Source organism: Spermophilus citellus (genome assembly GCF_964194105.1).
Source record: "Spermophilus citellus genome assembly, chromosome: 14".
Classification (NCBI taxonomy): domain Eukaryota; kingdom Metazoa; phylum Chordata; class Mammalia; order Rodentia; family Sciuridae; genus Spermophilus; species Spermophilus citellus.
Window position 1 is genome coordinate 27,643,420 of NC_138194.1, and position 13,879 is coordinate 27,657,298.

Here is a 13,879-nt window from a genome sequence, read left to right on the forward strand (position 1 = left end):
GGGCTGGGGATGTGGCTCAGTGGTCAAGTGTCCCTGAGTTCAAACCCCAGTAACCACCCCCACCCCCGACAAAATGAAAGCATGTGACAATACCGTTTTAATAATTTTTCATGAAGTCAAAAAATAAATACCCCATTTGAATCAAATATATGATATGTCAAGAACATTGTAATGTTTTGTGCAACTAATAAAAAAAAAGAAAAAAAAAGAAAGGCTATACCTAAAATATAAATATTTCTTTGACAGTAATAAGAACATTTTCATATAAAATACCTCAGGAATAGTAAGATCTACCTAGCATCCCCTCAATCTTAAATGATCTGTAAAGCAACATAAAATACACAAGCTTTAAGACTTACAGATATAAAAACAATCAGACACTGTGAACAGGCTGATTTGATAAAATATTTTAGTACTGACAAACATTCACATCTAAATCAAATCTGCCTTGAAGATAGGTTTAGAAAATGTTTAGGCCTACTGTAGAAATTGCCCCACTTATCTATATTTTGCTCCCTATAAAAGTCTTAAGGGATACATAAAAAATTCTTTCAATTTTCACATGTCTCTATACAGAATACAAAAAGAATATATATTCAACTGGATATAAGGATCACCTAGGGAACTTTTAAACATACCCTTGTGCCAACCTCCATTCCATATCCAGTAAGTCCAAATCTCTGGCAGTAAGGCACAAGCATCATAATTTTTTAAAATTCCTCAGACAACTCTAATATGCCAGCTGGATGAGAAGCACTAATAGAGCTTTCTCTATTAGAGAAAGCATTAACAGAGCTTTCTGTATCACAATTGTACAATTTATCTTGTAAAGCACAGCTTTATCAAACCTAAAATAACAATTCAAGCCCTGTGGTATAACATGAATATGCACTTGAGTTTTCACATACTTTATTTCATTGATCCCTGTTATTCTCTATGATTCACCTTGAAAGCTTCAAAATCTAAAGATGGTACAATACTGTGAGGCAGAAAACAAAGATTAATAATGACACATGGCATGGACTAAGAAATAGTCCAAAAGTATTAGAAAAGACACTACTTAAAAAGGAAAGGTGATATAGCAATTAAATATGATCTAGCAAGGATCCAATGCTGCCAAAAGTGCAGTTAAAATTGATCTCCCACACCACCCTGGCACAGTAAATTCATATAATTCCTTTTGGAAAGCAGAGAGGTAAGAGGCATGAAAACAATTCCATAGGCAACACAGCACAGCCCCAGGAAAGGTCTCAAGACTATATGCAGTCAGATCCTAGGTCAAGTATTCACCACTGATCCAACTGTGTGCAAGGTACCTAAGTGATCAGTGCATTGGTTTCATCATACTGGATTGTACTAAGGATTAAATGTAGTAATACATGTCAACAGTTAGCATATCCTAAGTATTAAAAAATGTGCTACTTACTAACAGTAGTAGTAAATCTTCTAGAAACCTAGCTAAGGATCTAAAGAAAATGCTTTAGGCAGAACAATTATTTATTAAAAATTAGTTAGTTATAACAGCCATAACTTAAAAATAACAAACCTAACAACATGCAAGTGGTTAATAAAAATCAAGATATAGTCATTGGATTATTCTGAAACCAATAAAAATAACAGTTATGATAGAAAAACAAAATATTTTCATTAAACAGGTAACAGATGGGCTGGGGTTGTGGCTCAGCAGTAGAGCACTTGCCTAGCATGTACCAGGCCCTGGATTCAATCCTCAGGACCACATAAAATAAATAAATAAATGAAGATATTGTGTTAAACTACAACTAAAAAAAAAAAAAAAGATAACAGGTATACATGAAGTGAAAGTAACATAACAGCTGAAGCATAATCTGTGCATCAGGGAGAAAAAAGATAAGAAATGCAGGCTGGGGATGTGGCTCAAGCGGTAAGGCGCTCGCCTGGCATGCGCGGGGCACTGGGTTTGATCCTCAGCACCACATAAAATAAAGATGTGTGTCCACCGAAAACTGAAAAATAAATTAAAAAAAAAAAGATTAAAAATGCAATAAGATATTGATAGTTATAGTCACAAATAGACAAGGACTTTTTTCTCCTCTAACTTCAAATTTTAATGAAAAGTAAATATTCACAAAATAAGGTGTTTTTTGTTTGTCTGTGTTTTTTTGGTACTGGGGATTGAACCAAAGGGTGCTTAGCAATTGGATCCATCCCCAGTCTTTTTTTTTTTTTTTCCCCTAATTCTTGTGATAGGGTCTTCCTAAATTGCTTAAGACTTCACCAAGTTCTGAGGGTGGCCTCAAAATTGTGATACTCCTGCCTCAACCTCCCAGGCTGCTGGGATTACAGGTGTGCACCAACACACCTAGCACAAAATAATGTTTGAAGAACCTGAATGCCAATAAACATAAGAGTAAATCTTCTTTAAATATAAAACCAAATGAGCAAAACTGCAACGTCTAATCTCCCACAAAATATATCTATCTGGGCTGGGGCTGTAGCTCAGTAGTAGAGCACCTGCCTACATGGGTGAGGCACACTGTGTTCAATCCTGCAGCACCACATAAAAAAATAAATACATAAAATAAAGTTATAAAACAACATATTTAAAAATACATATAGAAACCCTCTTTCTGTGAGCAAAAATGTGTGTGTGTAAAGTTCTCAGTGAACTTTCCATGACTAATCTTTTTTTTTTTCTTTTTAGTTGTAGATGGACATGATACTTTCATTTTATTTGTTTATTTTCATGTGGTGCCAGGGATCGAACCGGGTGCCTCATGCATTCTAGGTAAGCACTCTACCACTAAGCCACAATCCCGGCGCTCTATGACTAATCTTAATTACTTGAAAATACAGAAAAAAAATTAAATAAATCATGAATCTAGAGTTCCCACCTCTCTTTAAAGACCAGATAAAATCCTTTTAAATCTTTTTAAAAAGATTTTATTCTGGAACAATTTCAAATTTGCACAATGTAATAAGAGCAATACAAAGAAATTCCATGTATGTATTACTGAGATTCTCCAACTGCTAACATTCTGTCACATTTTCTTTCTCCTTCCTACCTATATTTATAGACATAAATGAGAATATGTACACACACACAAATTCTCAGTGTTTATAAACTTATTTCTTTTATTTAAAATTAGGTAGCAGGGGGCTGGGGTTGTGCCTCAGCAGTACAGCGCTTGCCTAGCCCATGCGAGGCCCGGGTTCAATCCTCAGCACTACATAAAAAATAAACAGATAAAATAAAGATATTTTAAAAAATAAAATTAGGTGGTAGATATCACGTACTTTTATTCCACTACTTCGTGTTTCCTAAGAATAAAGACACCTTTCATATAATCAGAGAAAACAACTAGCAAGTTCTGCCAATTGTCCTAATAATCATCTTTTGGGAATGGTTTTCATCCCTTTAAAATCTAATACAGGATCATGTACTACACTCATTTTTCTTAATAGGCTTTTACATTTTTATAGGCGTAAATATTATCAAAGCACTGAATAGGGCTTGCCAAAAGGAGCCAAGATCCAGTTTGAAGGGGTAATCACTTTTCAAATCTGGGACAATTCAATATCAAAAAAATCTCAACCATAATAGATTATACTATGAGTCTATACTAATAACAAAAAATCACTGGGAGGTAAAAGGAAAGTGCTTTCTTAAGTGTAAAGAGATTTATAAATATTGAAGTAGAAGAGTCAGAACATTCCACTTTTATAGCCATCACTATAAAGACTGGTTTGGGCGGCATTAAATTGGGGGAGAGCAATCTGATAAAATGCAAGATGATTTCAAGGCCTTAACATGTCTCCCACAGAATGTCTTTACAGGGAAAAAAAAAAAAAATCAACTCTATAGTGTACACCTTGACTGAGTGTGATACCTTGAGAAGGATATAACACTGGTAAGCAATATTCCAACTGTGGATGTACAACCTGATCTAATCACTAGAAAACAGCACATAACCCCTAAAGAGGAATGTCCTATTTAAAAGGGGGGATAGGAAGGTGCTTTACGTTCTTCAAAATTTCAATATCATAAAAAATAAAAGAATAACTTCAGATTAAGAAACTAAATAACTGTTCATGGGCTGAATTCTGTCCTGGACAAGTGGGGAAAAAAGCTACAAAAGACACAGATTGAGACAACTGATAAAACCGGAACATGAACCACAGATTAAAATATTATACCAATGTTAAAAGGACTGGGGATGTATCTCAGTGAACATATCTTTCCCAGCATATCCAAGGTACTGGGTTCAATCCCCAGTACCTAAGAGCAAAGAAATTATATGGAAAACAAACAAAAAGAAAGAAAACAATGTTAAATTTCCTATCTTTCCTATATTATGGTTATATGAGAAAATAAGCCTGTTCTAAGGAAATATCACTTAGGTTTTACAGGGAAAGAGCATGTGATATGTCAATCTCCCCTCAAATGATTCATAAAGAATAAGAAAAGAAAGCAAGAGAAAGAGATGATGATGATAAGGACATGATACATGGTGAATATCAAAAATCAATGATCTGGATAAAGAAAAATATAAAATATATAAGTTCTTTTATTATTCTTGCAAGTTCTATATAAAGTTTTTTTTTTTAATCTTATTTTTTTTTTTTTGGTGGGGTTCTTTTTTTTTTTGTCTTTTTTGGAACTGGGGGTCGAACCCAGTGCTTTGCGAATGCAAGGCAGACGCTTTGCCACTGAGCTACATCCCAGCCCGCAAGTTCTATATAAAGTTAAAAAATTATTTCAGCCTGGGCATGGTGGTACATGCCTATAATCCCAATGACTCAGGAGACGGAGGCAGGAGGAATTCAAGGCCAGCCATGGCAACTTAGTGAGACCTTTTCAAAACAAAAAATAAAAAGGGATGATACAGTATCCCTAGATTCAATCTGTAGTATCAAAAAAAGTTTTTTTTTCAGTGCTGGGGTATAGGTCAGTGGTAGAGCGCTTGCGCAATATATACAAGGTCCTGGGTTCAATCCCAAGTATCATCAAACCAAAAAAAAAAAAAAAAGAATTTTTTTTCCCCTTTCCTCACAAAGTTTGTAGAGCCTTTCCCTTGCAAGAAATTTCTTCTTAAAGTGCTTATCTAGTTGTGTTCCAAGTCAAGAGAGTTGAAATGACTAGACTAAAGAGCAAAAATTTCAGAGATTAATATAACCTTCCCTTATCCTTATTATGAGGCACTGGTTTCAGTACATCTAATTTTATAGAGGGAAAAAAAAATGTGACAACCATTTGACAAATCAGAACATCAAAAATATATGTAAGGAAAGATCAATTATACCTAATAACTTTTTCCAGGATTTGATGAGAGATTTTGCTAAAGATGTAACTTCTTCATCTGTACTCTGCTTGCGAATAGCATTAACTGACATTCCAATTCTTGTGGACTGCAAGGCAACAAAAAAAAAAAAAAAAAAAAAATTGTACACCAATTATTTCAAACAATTAGTATTTCACCCAAACTTTACTTTTATTCAGATTTCTGTTTCTACTTTAGAATAAAATCACACTTCAATTATTTGAATTCTTATAATAGCATACTATATGGACTTAAGGTATATACATCTTTACATCAGAAACTGAACTTATCTATTTCCTATCACTGAGATCTGCAAGTAGTCAATGTGCTACCATAAGAAGGCATGTTAACAAATGAAATCAGTCTTTCCACAAAGGAGAATTGAGGAAAAAATATAAAATGTATAAGGAATGCTGAAACAGTCACTACCAACATATGCACCCTTTACATTCTTCTCCACATAGTACTTCATAGAGCATCTGCTGCAACTTACAATGAAACTATTCAACAGAAATTACCACCAACAGACTTAAAAGGGTTTTTTATATTTGGAGTATGGGGGATCTGTAACAAGCAAACAATCATAATTATTTAAATGGATGGACTCCACAAAATATAGATGAAATTATTCATAGGTGCTAAAACTATGTGCCCAGGATTATACCTAAAGCATCTACATTCATTAATTTCCTACAACCCTTCAAAGTTCAAATCATTATCCTTATTTTTAAAGATGACGAGATTGGAAGTATTAATAAATAAATTGCCCAGCATTACACCATTACTAATTGGTAAAGCTCAGATTTTAATCTAGGTTTGTCCATTTCCAAACAGTCCATGCTGTTTTCAACTCCTTTAAGGATTTTCAAACTTGTGCTCAAAGAACACAAAAGGTATGACAGCCCAATTATGGATGATAAATAAAAATGGTAAATTATTAACTAACTTCAGATTGTCAGTGGACAATCTTTCAAAACATATGGTCTATGGGAGAAAAACGAACAAAAGAAATTCTTAGTAATAATAAAGAAGAAGGGAATCCCTGCTATATTCTTTGAGGCAGAAAAATAAGTGGGCACTTAAGGTTTCCTTCTAAATTTTTCGGTTCTCAGCAAAAATACCTATGGCAGTTTTGTTTAAGAATTTAGAATACGTTGTTTGCTAGTGTATTCTATGCTACATCTCCTAGAAAGCTTAGCAAAGCACTTAAGGTTCAAAAGCAAAAAGATAATGGTGACTCCATAGTTTTAAAGACCCCAAATGGGAGCTAGAGTTGTAGCTCAGTGGTAGAGCACTTGCCTTGCAAGTGTGAGGCACTGAGTTCAATCCTAGCACCACATAAAAACAAAGGCACTGAGTCAATCTACAACTAAAAAAAATAATTATAATAAATAAATAAATAAATAACCGACCCCAAATGGCTTGGGGTTATCAAAGCAACTTTTGGGGGAATTTTTGGGAACTGAACCCAGGAGGATTTAACCCTTGAGCTGTATCCCCATCCCTTTATTTTTTATTATGAGGCAAGGTCTCACTTAAATTGCCCAGACTGGCCCTGAACATGCAATGCTCCTGTCTCAGCCTCCCAAATCACTGGGATTACAGACCTATTTTTGAATGAATGGAGTAACTAACTTGAGTTACTAATATAGTTCTGAAATTTAGTATTAACATAGATTGGCCAATAAAATGGCTTTTCAGAAGGGTTTGCAGGACAGCAATGGTTATTAGGAGATTAATAAATTGTGTTGTGTGCTTTTTAATTGTCACAGGATGTTCAGATTGCTAAAAATCAATGATAACTTAGTACTAAGAAAACTCATACTGAGAATAAATTTACCTTAAATATGCTTTCCTAGCAGTTTGGAGATTCCTGGGAAAGCTGGGAATGGAACCACCATTTGACCCTGCTATTGCCCTTCTCGGACTATTCCCTGAAGACCTTAAAAGAGCATGCTACAGGGATACTGCCACATCGATGTTCATAGCAGCACAATTCACAATAGCTAGACTGTGGAACCAACCCAGATGCCCTTCAATAGATGAATGGATAAAAAAAATGTGGCATCTATACACAATGGAGTACTATGCAGCAATAAAAAATGACAAAATCATAGAATTTGCAGGGAAATGGATGGCACTAGAGCAGATTATGCTTAGTAAAGCTAGCCAATCCCTAAAAAACAAATACCAAATGTCTTCTTTGATATAATGAGAGCAACTATGAACAGAGCAGGGAGGAAGAGTAGGAAGAAAAGAGTAACATTAAACAGAGACATGAGATGGGAGGGAAAGGGAGAGAAAAGGGAAATTGCATGGAAATGGAGGGAGACCCTCATTGCTATTCAAAATTACATATAAGAGGTTGTGAGGAGAATAGGAAAATAAACAAGGAGAGAAATGAATTACAGTAGATGGGGTAGAGAGAGAAGATGGGAGGGGAGGGGAGGGGGGATAGCAGGGGATAGGAAAGGTAGCAGAATACAACAATTACTAATAGGGCATTATGTAAAATTGTGGATGTGTAACCGACGTGATTCTGCAATCTGCATTTGGGGTAAAATTGGGGGTTCATAACCCACTTCAATCTAATGTATGAAATATGATATGTCAAGAGCTTTGTAATGTTGTGAACAACCAATAAAAAAAATATATATGCTTTCCTAAGGAAGAGATTGTCTAGTCAAACTGATAAGAAATGAGACTGGTGAGGTAGAATGAAAAAAATATTTGTGGTGTGTTTCTATTTCCTCTAGGGACTATTCTGGGGAGAATGGAAGAAAGTAGAAAAAGGAAGGATTAGGAAGGAAGCTATTTACTTGGATAACCTGGTTTAGATTTGCCTCTAAAAATTCTTCAGACTCTAGGAATTTTTTTCCTAAAATGGTTATACTAAGAATTACAGGATGCAATAGGTGGACTATAAAACAGTGTTTTGTGTTCACGAAACTATGTGCTGAACTACTGAAATAGTCAAGAACTATTTCTTGACTGAATGACTAGTGAAAATTTTAAACATAAATTATACATTGTGAAAAATCAAGCTGAGAAAATATGTGCTTTTGCTCAAGGATTCTACAGAACCTCAGATACACAGTTAAAAAGACATTACCTTGGAAAGGTGGAGAGTGAAGCACATTAAATAGACTTATCGGTTGCATACTGATGGTAAGGCAGAAAGTAAAGAGTACTAAAATTAAGAGATACTTTAACATCACTGGAAACAAGTAGATTGGTGGACTCAAGAAGAAAAATATCCTTCATGATCACTCATGAGCTTTTGCCAAGATGATTTAAAGGCAGCCACTAAATCTTAAGGTAAAAAGCATATCACTTCCAGACACAGTGGTACATCCCTGTAATCCTAGTTACTTGGGAAGCTAAGGCAGGAAAATCACAAGTTCAAGGCCAGCCTGTGCAACTTAGCAAGATCTTATCTCAAAATAAAAAATAAAAAGGGCTGGAGACAGTAGAACAGTAGAACACTTCTGTGTTCAATCCCCAGTACTGTGCAAAAAAAAAAAGTAGAAGTGTGTAACTACTGTACAACTACTGAACTACTGTAAAATATATACTATTATATACATATATATATATAAACATACAGCTAATATAAAACATTGATGAAAGAAATTAAAGACAACCTAAAGAAAACATTTCCTATGTTTAAGGATTAGAAAAGTTAACAGTTGGCAATTATAATCAAGATAAACTAGATTCAAGCCAAGTGTTAGTGGCACATGCCTTTAATCTCAGTCAGAGACTCCTAGGGCTGAGGCAGAAGGATCAAAACTTTGAGACGAGCCTTAGCAATTTAGCAAGGCCCTAAGAAACTTGGTCAGACCCTGTCTCAAAAAAATTAAAAAGGACTGGGGATGTGGCTCAGTGGTTAAGCACCCCTGGATTCAATTCCTAGTACCAAAAAAGAAATTATAGATTCAATGCAATCCCTATGAAAATCTCATTTGCCTTTTGTGCAGAAATTGACAAATTTATCCTAAAGTTTATACAGAAATGCAAGGAACCCAAATAGCCAAAACAAGTTGGAAAACTCACAATTCCTGATTTCAAAACATACTACAAGCTACGGTAATCAAGAGAGCATAGTACTAATAAATGAATGAAACAGATCGAAGACTCTGAAAATAAACAATGACAAACTGATACTACAAAAGATGTCAAGACAATTCAGCGGAGGGGAAAAAAAAAACATTCTCACCAAATGCTGCTGGAACAACTAGATATCTATATGTAAAAAAATGAAATCAGAATTGGACATGGTGGTGCATGCCTGTTAGTAATTCCAGCAGCTCGTGAGGTTGTGGCAGGAAGATGCCAAGTTCAAAGCCAGTCTCAGTAATTTATCAAAGTCCTAAAAGCAACTCAGCGAGACCATCTCTAAATAAAATATAAAAGGGGCTGTGGATGTGGCTCAGTGGTTAAGCACCCCTCAGTTCAATTCCTGGTACCAAAAAAATAAATAAATAAAATCAGAACTTATCCTTATGCCACACACAAAAATTAACTCAAAATGAAAAGGTGTAAATCTTTGTGACCTTGGATTAGGCAATAGTTTCTTAAATATGACACCTAAAGCACAAGCAATCCAAAAAAAAAGCTAGTTTCTAAGGATCATATCTGCGAGTCAGGATTCCCGATCCAGAGACAATGGCCCTGATGGAATGGAGCCTGAAGTTGTCATCGAAAGTAACTGGAATGAGATTGTTGATAGCTTTGATGACATGAATCTCTCCGAGTCCCTCCTCCGTGGTATCTACGCCTATGGTTTTGAGAAGTCCTCTGCCATCCAGCAGCGAGCCATTCTTCCTTGTATCAAGGGTTATGATGTGATTGCTAAGGCCCAATCTGGGACTGGGAAACAGCTACATTTGCCATATCAATTCTCCAGCTGACTGAATTAGATCTGAAGGCCACCCAAGCCTTGGTACTGGCACCCATTCGAGAATTGGCTCAGCAGATACAAAAAGTGGTCATGGCACTAGGAGATTACATGGGTGCCTCCAGTCATGCATGCACTGGGGGCACCAATGTACGTGCTGAGGTGCAAAAGTTGCAGATGGAAATTCCCCATATCATTGTGGGTACCCCTGGCTGCGTGTTTGATATGCTCAACCGGAGATATCTGTCTCCCAAATGCATTAAGATGTTTGTATTAATTGAAGCTGATGAAATGTTAAGCCGTTGATTCAAGGACCAGATCTATGACATATTCCAGAAGCTCAACAGCAATACCCAGGTGGTTTTGTTGTTAGCAACAATGCCTTCCGATGTGCTTGAGGTGACCAAGAAGTTCATGAGGGACCCCATTCAAATTCTTGTCAAGAAGGAAGAGTTGACTCTGGAGAGTATCCGCCAGTTCTACATCAATGTTGAATGAGAGAAGGGGAAGCTGGACACACTGTGTGACTTGTATGAAACCCTGACCATTACCTAGGCAGTGATCTTCATCAACACCCGAAGGAAGGTTAATAGGCTCACTGAGAAGATGCATGCCTGAGATTTTACTGTCTCTGCCATGCATGGAGACATGGACCAAAAGGAAAGAGATGTGATCATGAGGAGTTCTGATCTGGCTCTAGCAGAGTATTCATTACCACTGACTTACTGGCCAGAGGCATTGATATACAGCAAGTTTCTTTAGTCATCAACTATGACCTTCCTACCAACAGGGAAAACTATATCCACAGAATTGGTGGAGGTGAGCATTTTGGCCATAAGGGTGTGGCTATTAACATGGTGACAGAAGAAGACAAGAAAACACTCCGAGACATCATGACCTTCTAAACCACCTCCATTGAAGAGATGCACCTTAATGTTGCTGACCTCATCTGAGAGGGGCTGACCTGCTACCTAGCTCCAGCCAGGGTTCAATCCAGGGGGCTAAGGAGCAGCTGGAAGAGGGAGAGAAGGGAGCCAAGGGATGAACATCTTGTCATTTTTTTTTCTTTTAATGAATGTCACTTTTTGAGGCAAAAAAAAAAAAAAATTGGACTACACAAAATTTAAAACTTTTGTGCTTCAAAGAACACCATCAAGAAGTAAAAAAGAATCCCAGAACAGGAGATATTTGCAAATCCTGTACCTGATAAGGAACTATATTTAAACAAAGAACTATTATAAGTCAATAATAAAGATGTAATACAAGTTAAAAATGGGCAAAGGGTCTGTTCTATATAGACATTTCTACAACCAAGATATAGTACATGAAAAGATGCACAATATCATTAAGTAATTAGGAGGTGGAAATCAACACCACTTTCACACCCACTAGAAAGGCTATAATCATAGACAGATCATAACAACTGTTGGCAAGGATGCAAAGAAACTGGAACCCTCATTTACTGCTACTGGGAATGTAAAATGGTGCAGCCACTTGAGAAAATATTCTTCAAAAAAGGTCTTCATAATGTTAAATAGTTACTACATGATCCAGCAATTTTACTTCCAGTTATCTACCCAAGAGCAAGAAAAACATGTTCACACAATCTGTACATAAACATGCATAACTGCAAGACTCAAACAGCCCAAACCAACCTAAATGTCCACTAATTGACAAATGTATACTGGTGGTATATACATACAATGGAACATTACTCACCCATAAAAGGGAATGGAGTTCTGATATATAAAACACGAAATGAACCCTGAAAACATGCTGTCAAAGAAGTCTAACGCTAAAGTCATATATTGTGTTGATTTCCACGTCCTAATTACTTAATGATATTGTTCATCTTTTCATGCACTTGTTGGCCTTTTCTATATCTTGGTTGTAGAAATATCTAGACAGACCCTTTGCCCATTTTTAAATTTTATTACATACATATTGTATGACGCCACTTAAATGAATTCTTCAGGATAGGCAAATTTATACAAAGAAAGTGGATTAGTGGTTTCCATAGGATAAAAGGAAGGAGACCAGACAGGGAGAAATGGAGAATGACTACTAAAGTATAGGGTTTCTTTTTAAGGTGATAAAAAAATGTTCTAAAATTGATTATGGTGAGGATAGCAAAATTCTTTCAATATGTTAAAATACCACTGAATTGAATACTTTAAAGGAATGAATTGTATGGTATTATTCTCAATGGAGACATTTTTTTAAAATCCAGTTATATTTACTGTCTTTTTCAAAGTTCTAAGAAGGCAGGGACTTTGTTCATCACACAGAATTCAGTACATAGAATAATACCTAGCACACAGTAGGCACTAAATTATAATCACTAAATAAAAGAATCTACTATGTATTTTAAAGACCTACAAATTAGCCCAATCTATTATAACATTTGTCTTCCTGTTTATTTTCTGACCTTCAAAACATATCAGTATCCTGCTGTTACTCCCTGCACTAATTGTGAATGCCAGCAAATTATTCAGTTTTCATTTGATTTTACCAGGCTGCTATATCTGAACAGTTTACCCTTTCTAAAAGATCTAAATCCACTCCTATACTATTAAGTTTCTTCCTTTATCCAATACTGTATAGAGTTGTTTACACATAAGGCTACTGAGACTAAAACTGAATCAAATTTAAAATTAAGTTCTCAGTCCCATTTCAAGCCTGATATGGTCAGTAGCTACCATAGACACATAGACATCAAATATTTCCATTATTGGGGCTGGGGATGTGGCTCAAGCGGTAGCGCGCTCGCCTAGCATGCGTGCGGCCCGGGTTCGATCCTCAGCACCACATACAAACTAAGATGTTGTGTCCGCCGAATACTAAAAAAAATATATTAAAAATATATATTTCCATTATTGCAGAAAGTTCTATTTGACAGGCTGATGTAATCAACTTATTAGATATCTGCAATGTATTTTTTCATGGGCATCTCCAATGTGTCCAAATCATTCTTCATCTCTTCACCCTCCACCTTCAAATCAACTTTTTTATATTTTTCTATACTATAGCACTAACTACCCAGTTACCATATCAAAAGTCACCCTAAATTCCTCCTCTCCTTCATCCTGATCTAAATAGCAACCAATTCTTATATAGATTTTTCTTCATTATTGAAACCTCTTCTATTTCTATTGCTAATATCTGGTTCAAGACCTTATCACTGCCCACCTGGATAACTGCATTAGTCAACAAGTCTTCCTGTCTCTATCCTTCAACTTCTAATGTACAAATCTGGCCATGTAAGTCCTGCCTAATATCTTTTGGTAATACTGCTCTTGGGAATACATGTAAAGCCTTGCATGCCATCATGCCTCCATTTTTCAAATCTATTGTAACTAGTTCAATCCTCAGCACCACATAAAAATAAATACATTAATTAAAAGGTTAAAAAATGCCTTAAAAAATAAATGCTTCCTCCCTCTCCAAATGAACACTACAGACTTCCACCTGGGTATTTATATGTGTTGTTTTCTTCTCTTAGACTTTAAGCTTATAGTAAGGAGGGAAAGATTTTATCAGATTCATCTTTATAAATCCAGCAAAATTCAAATGTTTACTATATAAATATGTAAGACCTTCCAAAACAAGAAGCCTATGAGAATATTCAATAGGTATGAATGAAAACCATATTCAAGGGCTAGGGTTGTGGGTTCAGTGG

At 35.7% G+C, this 13,879-nt stretch overlaps 1 protein-coding gene and 1 pseudogene across 3 annotated transcripts in view; one reads left to right on the top strand and one right to left on the bottom strand.

Moving 5' to 3' along the window:
* Positions 1–13,879, bottom strand: part of LOC308633469 (transcription elongation factor A protein 1) — a 103,973-nt gene that overhangs the window by 17,266 nt on the left and 72,828 nt on the right. For both annotated transcript variants that reach the window (XM_081266286.1, XM_081266285.1), the window contains one exon: positions 5,283–5,388. In XM_081266286.1, the coding sequence (XP_081122412.1) occupies positions 5,283–5,388 (106 nt within the window). The remainder of the gene's footprint in view (positions 1–5,282; positions 5,389–13,879) is intronic.
* On the top strand, positions 9,946–11,362 carry LOC308633468 (eukaryotic initiation factor 4A-I-like; annotated as a pseudogene). Its single transcript has one exon. The product of its transcript is annotated as a eukaryotic initiation factor 4A-I-like (transcript).